An 8,841-nucleotide genomic window follows, 5' to 3' on the forward strand; every position below is an offset into this window, starting at 1 on the left:
GAGAATGAGAAAATGGCACTAAAGGAAGAGCATTTAAGCAAGCATAAATAGAGTTAACAACAGCATTAGCACGCCAAGGAGCAGCATCTAAGTTTATTGATCAAGAGATTCCAATCTCTGAATCCAACTCAATTATAATCTAAGCACCATAATTTAAAATGCAAGGAGTGACTAGAGATAATTCCAAAGCTTTTAAAATAGCTTTCAACTTAGCAACATTCGGGTCCAACATAGACTCCACTAATTCCACTTTTACCTAATACTTGATTGTCACAAATCAATTTCATTTATTTGATACCCTCACATATCAATTTTTGAAAAAATTGTTTTAATCAGAAAAGCTTACAAGTTATTAAAGTCATAGATTAGTATTATGTTTTTGTATCTAACCTAGTCACTTCATCTTAAGTTTTTTATACTTTTCCAAGATATCAAATTTCCTCAATCAAGACATTGCAACTTGAAGTAAATTAGATATATCTCAAAAAGTGCTTCTTAACATGCGTCAAAATATTCAATGACTTGTGCATATAACAAATATTGTTTTAGACCTTATTGGATATATCTAAGAATGCGAATTACTGTATTACGATGACTATCACATAAAGTTTAGAGAAATTGACTAATCATACTAACAACAAAATTAATATAAATCAGGTCATGTGATCATGAGATATTTGAGCTTACCAACAAATCTCCGATATTTAGCAGCAGGTAAAATTGTTAGGATGGGTAGCGAGGCTAAATAACCCTCAAAAGGCCGTTCAGTAGAAACAGTAGTACCGTTTCTCAGAAAATGAAAAGGGGAAGAGAAGGGAGAATAAAAAAATCAGACCCCAAAACTCTAGTACCATGAAGAAATAATTGAAGAAAGGAGAATAGAGAGGTTGGTCTTAATTATTCCTTTATTCCCTCAAGTTAATAGATTTATGTATTGTTAAAGGAGAAATTCTTATCTAGACCTATTATATTATAGATTCAAGGTATAAATATATAAAATCTCTATATTTAATAGGTGGGTGTCAACATTTATCTTGTATCTTGATCCATGATGAATCAGATTTAAATAAAAAATTATCCATTGTTAGAAGCATAAAAAGTATTTATAAAAAAAATGAAAACACATTCAATTCCACAATTATAACATAAGATTACGATACACAATCACATTATTGCTGCTAGTATCTTAGCAGTAATAGTAATTTAAGACAAGACAAATATAAATACACACGAGTAGTAATGGTCTGTTCTTATCCTCCAGGTTTTTTTCTGAATTTTTATTTGAATAAAATATATGTGCTTACTAAAAAAAAAAAAAAGCTCCGTGATGGAAATTAATTCAGTGGCCAGAGATTCAACACGGAGGCATGTCCGGCGGTGGAGGCAGCATACGTGCTTGTGGAGCTTCACCATCTTTCACTATGAATACTGTATCCATTCCCCATGTCATGTGACGATCTAAATGGCAATGCATGAACCACACTCCTGCCGTTTACACACAACACATCATTACATTTACTCAAAATTGTATAACTAACTACTTCTTATGCAAGAATTTTAAGACCCTCTTAAAATGGTAGGATTTAACGATACATAACAAATTATATATATATACTTGACAATTGAATATAATTAAATATGTAAAAATATTTTGAATTGGGTCAGAAGTTATATTAAAATTCTTATCTAATTCCGTCTAACTTAAATTTAACACACAATATATATATATATATTATGAAACTCATGTTAAGGGTTTAATTCCGTTTATTGTAAATTCAAAACACAATATATATTATAAAACTCACATTTTAAGGGTCTAGTTAGAACTCCCAATGCCCCAGAACTGATCATATTTAAAATAACTGCCACATACCAGGATTGTCCGCTTTGAATCTAATGGTAGTCCAGCCATTAATGGGTACAGCAATGGTGTTTTGAAGAGGTGGGTCGACAAGATTATACCCTAAAGGATCCTTATCCTTGTCAAAATTTCCAAGTCCTCTTCCAATGACATAGAAACTGAATCCATGGAGGTGCATTGGATGATCGCTCGCTCCTGCAGCTACATTCGTCCCCTGAAAAACTATCTCCACTGTAGAGTTATACTCTAGTATCTTCACCTCCGTTCTCTGCCTTGTCGTTTCCAGAAACAATGGCAAATATTCACCTGTAAAATTGAATACCAATGGAGGAAAGTTCGGAAATTTACTTCCAAACACTCCATTTCTACGATAATAATAAGCTTCTAGCACATCTATCGATTGGTGCACAAAGCTTATGTTGTTCAAACTAGCAGCCAGTCTTGTTCCATTTGGTCCAGCACAAGAATCATTCTGACAAGGGAATGTGTTAATCGAGATTGTAATAAACATTCTTGTACTTATGTTCAAGGGGACATTGACAGGATGTTCTTTATCAGCCAAGCTTCTGAGACTAGCAGTGAAGTTAACCGAGGCAGAAGTGTCATTGTAATAAGGAAGATTAGGTAATAAAGGGGGTGAGAATGGGGTGTAATTTCCATTGTATTGGATGATGGCGGTGGTGGTTGTATTATCAATGGGGAGGCCATTGACGGCGGAGTATACTCTGGCAGCCATGTAGTAATGGTTAGGTGGCTGGTTAGCTTCTAATAAGACATCAATGGTTTGTCCAGGGGATATTGTGATATAATCAGCTGTTAATGGCTTTGTGTAGCTGGCGTCTGTTCCAACTACTGTAAAATTATGTCCTGCAATGGAGAGGAAGACCATATCTTGCACTACAGCATTGATAATTCGAAGTAGATAAGTCCTACCATAATCAACCATAAGCTTGAAAGTTTCTGCAATCAAGTAGTCATTTCCAGAGAAATTGATCAGTTCCTAGCAATTTATAAGTCATTAAATTGTAATTTTTATTGGGTATTTTTACCTGGATATTGTGAAAATTAAGTGAAATTTTGAGGTAACATTCAATTCGAGTATGATTTTTAAAGAGAAAAAGAAAATAAAATAAGGCTTTCTCAATTTGATTTTTGGTTTACATCTCATTTTTATTGTTATAATATAAGATGCTGATTTTATGCTAAAATTTTTATGAGATTTTTATCGAAATCATATGAGATTACCTTAATCGTATATCAAAATTAAAATTAGATGACCAATTTGAGTATTTTTATAAGAATGTTTAATTTAATGATAATTAAAATATTTTATTATGCATTTTTATGAAAATTCTTATATAGACTTAATTTATATGTAAATAATGTTAAAATATATGACATCCATATATTTAATTAGCGGTAAATATATACTACTAAATGAGGGGTCAATTGACCCTTTTTTGTGTGTGTATATATATACAGGCACGCTAACTCTTTATAAATTTAATTATTAAATATTTTTTAAATTTAAAATTAATTAAAAAAGTATATTGTACATTCAAAGTATTAAAATTCTATAGTAACTTTTTAAAAATAAACTTTATTGAGGTAAAATGGTATAATTGTACGTGTGATAAATTAATAAATAACTTTTATAATTAAGTTATTTGATAATGTGTTTTTTATATAAGTTTTAAGTATTAGATTGCGTTGAATCTAATAATAAGATATTAATATTATGTTTTTAATTTTTAATAATATATAATATTATTTTTATGCGTAAACTATTTTTTTTATTTTATTATTATATTTAATAAATATCTCTCACTATATATTTTATATTTTAAGTTATGGTGAGTCATTATTAAGTAAATTAAAAATAATAAAATACAAATAAAAAGTAAATAAAATATAAAAGTACCACGCATATATATTTTATCCACTGTTTTAGGTGTTTTTCTTCACGTCTCTTAGGGGTTCAATAAGTTGATGATCTACAACATCATGTTTTCATTAAAAAAAAAAAAAAGTTTCTCTTTTTGAAAAATTATTCAGATAATCTTAGAGTACCACCTCATGATGCTGATACGTTACTCCCAATCAACAATTAAGAAACACATCACTACCCAATGATTTTCAAGTTTCTTTTGTGAAAGGAAAATTGTCCAATATTGAGCTTAACTTTCCTTTTCAATAAACACTTTCGAGGCAGGTAGGAAGCAGACACTAAATTCATAATAGGTAGGGAGTAGATACTAAATTCATAATCTACATCTATAATTGAGTATTAGTAGGCATGAAAATGCTACAAGTTCATAGCCTGTTTAGAAAAGGAAAAATTCAACCGTAAAATACCAAATTATTGTATTTAGCAAAATGAATTTATTTTTATACGCAAGCATTATGAATTGATGAAAAAAAAAAAAACTAGAAACAATTTCGTATTTAAAAATTATATTTGAACAAATCAAACATGGATCGTTATTAGGTGTATAAGAAAAATTCAAGATTCGAGATAGAACGTATAAAATGAAACCCACGTATAAAAGCTCTCTATGTATAAAATTTGTTACCTGGTTTTGAGCAAGGATAAAGATCACCAGGTTGACCATTGATCGTATAAGCGTCGGAAACATTAGGGTCTCCACCTGACTGAAGAAATGCATCGTAAAGCTCCATTATTCCTTCTTTCCACCACTCTCCTGCAAGAATTTTCTTTTTCAGAGGCTACAAACATTTCAAATATCACCTGCGGCCTAAAGTTAAATGGGTTTGTATTGAGTTCCGAACCTATAATAACCTCATATTTTGGGAATTTCTCATATTTTGGAGACTAATCGTCTGTATATATCGTTGAGTCAAAGGGATTCATTTGTCCAAACCCATTAAATTTAGAACACAAACTATTTAAATTAATTAAAAGCTCTATATATACATGGAAAGTTTCGTTTACCTATTATGATGGGCACTTCTGCATGAGGTTTGGGAAAAGGGTAGCTAGTTGGCGTCTTAGGATAAACAATTATAGCTCCATGGACTGTTGCTCTCGTCCAGTTACTGTGAGCATGCCACCATAGAGTCCCTTCTTCTGTAGAAAATATCACCTTATGGCTAAAATTAGCTCCTGGTTGAATTGGACACTGCGTCACGTATTCGGGACCGTCTGCCCATGGGTTTCTAGGCAGTTTCACTCCATGCCTGTAACATTTGTATCTAGTGAAATTACACAACTCTCTAGAAAAGAGCTTTAACTTAATATAGTAGTTTTCAGACAGTAAAATTTCTAGTTCGAGTCCTGTCGATAAACGAAAATAAATTCCCTCTCGCGTAGACATGCATGAGTAGAGAGAATTACCAGTGAATGGTTACATTATAGTGGCCTTTGTTGTACACATCAACTATGATGGTATCCCCTTTAGTAACATTGAGTGTCGGTCCTGGAAACTGTCCATTTACAGTCAAGATGTTCTTCGTGCTGCAAAGTCTTGTATATGGAGTTTCTTCCAGCTACAACGGTGATTAAGTTGCATATATATATATATATATATATATATATATATATATATATATATATATATATATATATATATCGTACAAGTATTAAAATTCATAAATTTTCTGAATTAACAAGTGATTGATAAAGAAAAAAAAAAGAAACTAATTATAGATTTTGATAAGATTCAGACTGTCATTAAAAGATCTGAAGTTCAAATTTATATACTGACCACGAATTTATAACGAACCAAGGCTTGGCCATGGAGGACGCTGGCAAACAGGATAAACCCTAAAACTGGTAAGCCAAAGGTCTTGACGACGAACCACATTTCTTAGCAAGAAGGGCGTTTGTTTTCTTCTTCCTTTTCCAATTAATTAACCAGGATAAACCACATGCATATATATTTATATATAAGTGTGGTCGTGGGAAGTAGAAATAAAATAATTATTTAAGGCATTAACTCTTGGAAGTCACAAAACTTATATTTATATTGTCATTGTCAGCAATCACATGAAATCACCTATGCATCTTCCTGCAAATTGATACCATTTCCAGTCAAATTCATCATTCTTTTTCATCAGGATATGGACAATAACTTTCCAGGCTTATTTTAAAGGAAAAATCTATTTCTAAGCCCTAATTGTTCGAATTTTGTTTAATTAATTAATTAATTAACTTTTGTTTCCTAATTGTGTGCAAGCTATGTATATATTGCTTTTTTCCCAATGAAATTTTTAAGTGTTTATTAGCTGTGGAATTTGGAATTTTGTTTATTGAGAAAGTGATGCACTTTAATAAGTTTCTCATTTTTTTATTTTTAAAATTTTTCTTGTTAAATAAGCAATGAATGTTCTTAAATTGAAAGTTTTATGGAAGTGAAACTTATAGGCCAATAGCCCAATAGCACACAATTAAATAATGAAGACTTATTAGACAATCTTGAAAATCACAGAGGCCAAAATTATATTTTTCCTATAAAAAAATATTAATGACAATTAAGGTCAATTTTTCAAATTACATTCCCACTTTTAATTAGTTATATCTGAAGAAGGCCACTTGTGAGCCAAAAATCAAATTTCTGTGGTGGGTTAAGTTATAATTATTTTTCTTCTTCTTGCCTAATTTTGTCAAAGTTTCAATGGTAAAAATGAGTGAATCACAAGAAACAATAGAAAGGGACCTTTTGGAATTTTACATAGCAGCTACGCAAGACAAGACATGAATATATATATATATACACACACACCTACCAGTCTTATTCTTTTTATTAGCTTACGGATTCATTTGGATCTGATTCGTTACTGTATTATTTATTACGTTTATTGATTTTTAAAATATAATATTCTCTAATATTATATAAAATTTCATATATTAAATTTAGAATTACTTCCATTAAAATCATTTAAGTAAATTTAATTTAATTTTTTCACGCCATGTATTTCTTGTTTTTTCTTGTTTATTGTAAAAGTGGGACATCCAATAATATCTACCCCATTCTTTGCCTAGCTCATCAGCCAAAATCCTATCTCAATATGTGATGAAAATTAACTCTTGCAGGCAAACCTCATCAAGTTGTGAGTCTTATTCTGGACAGGTTTTTTCTTTTACATGGAAAATATTAAACAATAATTTCATTTTATGTATTAAAAAATAAACACTCAAACTACTAAATTATTACACTTTCAACAAAATATTTGATCTCAATTAAAAAAATTATAAATTTTTAAAGAAATCATAAACTATGAATTTTTAAAACAGTGGACTGCATTGCTAACGACAGATATTTATGTTTTTTTTTTTTTCCAAGTATATTAAAAAAAGTAATATGCGTAGCTCACTTGTTCAGTAGTTGAAAGTGAAGGTGAATCACCCATTTAACAGATTTAGTTTTTTATTAAAAAAATTAAAAAAAATAAAAACATTAATATTGAGAAGGCCCAATATCAGTCTGTTTATTAGGCCCATTTGAAACAGATTTATATGTCTAACAGGGGATGGGACGAGAATAGCCCTTAGTCCCTTATTGGTTTCTGGATGACCCATTGGACCTCCATTATATACGCTTCATTTACTAGTTTGCATGAACTTCTCATGAACTTCCTTCGTAATAATAATAATAATAATAATAATAATAATAATAATAATTTCTAGCTAGGCAGACAGAGAACAGAATAATAAGAAGAACAAGTCTTATAAAGGAATAAAAAAAATCTTATAAAAAAATAACAAAAAAATTATTTTTTTTAATTTTATATACAATTTTTTAATTTTAATAATATAAATTGCTAAAAAATATTGAAATTCTATCTAATTTCTTTTTCCTATCAATTTTTTAACTCAATTTTTTGATTGATATATAGCCATTAACAATGATCCAATCCCACTACTGCTATTTATACTTTTTCAAGTTTTATCTATGATTACTTGTGTTTAACAAAGCAAAATTTAGAGTAACTATAATTTAGTCTCTCAAATTTGATTAAATCTATAATTTAGTACTTATACTTTAAAATTAATTAATTTAATTCCTGATATTTTAATAAATTAATAAATAACCCCTATCATTAGAATTTCAAATAAGTTACCGTTAATTTTAGTAAAAATATCAAAATGTCTTTAATTTTTTTTTGCAATTTGAAAATAATTTAGTGCCTAAGGTTTTATTTTATCCATAATTTAGTCTATGAGATTTTGTTTTATTAATAATTTAGTCTCTATATTTTTAAATTAAATTATGGGTCTCATTAAATTAAAAAATTATAAATTTAAATTATAATTATTAATATTAATTAATTACTTTAAGGTCCTTACAAATTTTGGTTAACTACAAAATTATTCATATATTTTATAAATTGATCCTTAAATATTATAACTATTTACAAATAAGTCATTATAATTTTGTAAAATTCTATTTGTGATTTTAGATATATATATATATATATATATATATATTATATTGTTATATATATAAAAAAGAAAAATAAATATAAATTTGGATGCAAATTGTTAATAAAAATAACACCTCAAGGACTAAATTATTTTCAACTTGAAAATTAAATTAAGGCATTTTGGTTTTTTTTTTTCTAGAATTAATGATAACTTAACTGAAATTTTAATGACAAGAACTAACTTATAAATTTATTAGAATATCAAAAATTAAATTATTTAATATAAAACTACAGAGACTAAACTATAATTTATCCTAAAACTTACTATGTAAATAACTACCAGAAGACACCTATTTTGACATCTATTGTATCAAAATCATTAGCTATTTTATCAATTTTTTTTTCTGGGCTTACTCTCTTTATTCACCACTATTAAATCTTGTCTCTATTTGATGCATGATCTATGGGTATCCAAATGAAGTTTTAGAGATGTTAGTGATACTTGTAAGGTTAGCTCTTCATTAGTAACCGTAAACAAGTCAAATAATAGAGTTGATGATTTGATCGGCAAAAATTGAATAAAACTGCAATAATCT

The 8,841-nt window shown here is 28.6% G+C and overlaps 1 protein-coding gene across 1 annotated transcript; it reads right to left on the reverse strand.

Annotated features, from left to right (window-relative positions):
* Positions 1 to 1,081: 1,081 nt before the first annotated feature.
* LOC110640542 (laccase-15-like) lies at positions 1,082 to 5,726 on the reverse strand. The gene is made up of 6 exons (XM_021791878.2): positions 5,587 to 5,726; positions 5,217 to 5,368; positions 4,815 to 5,059; positions 4,435 to 4,563; positions 1,874 to 2,821; positions 1,082 to 1,485 (listed from the first exon to the last, which is right to left on the reverse strand). The coding sequence occupies exons 1-6, from the start codon at positions 5,683 to 5,685 to the stop codon at positions 1,355 to 1,357; spliced, it is 1,704 nt and encodes a 567-aa protein (XP_021647570.2). The 5' UTR covers positions 5,686 to 5,726; the 3' UTR covers positions 1,082 to 1,354.
* Positions 5,727 to 8,841: the final 3,115 nt, after the last annotated feature.

Source organism: Hevea brasiliensis, chromosome 12 (genome assembly GCF_030052815.1).
Source record: "Hevea brasiliensis isolate MT/VB/25A 57/8 chromosome 12, ASM3005281v1, whole genome shotgun sequence".
Taxonomy (NCBI): Eukaryota; Viridiplantae; Streptophyta; class Magnoliopsida; order Malpighiales; family Euphorbiaceae; genus Hevea; species Hevea brasiliensis.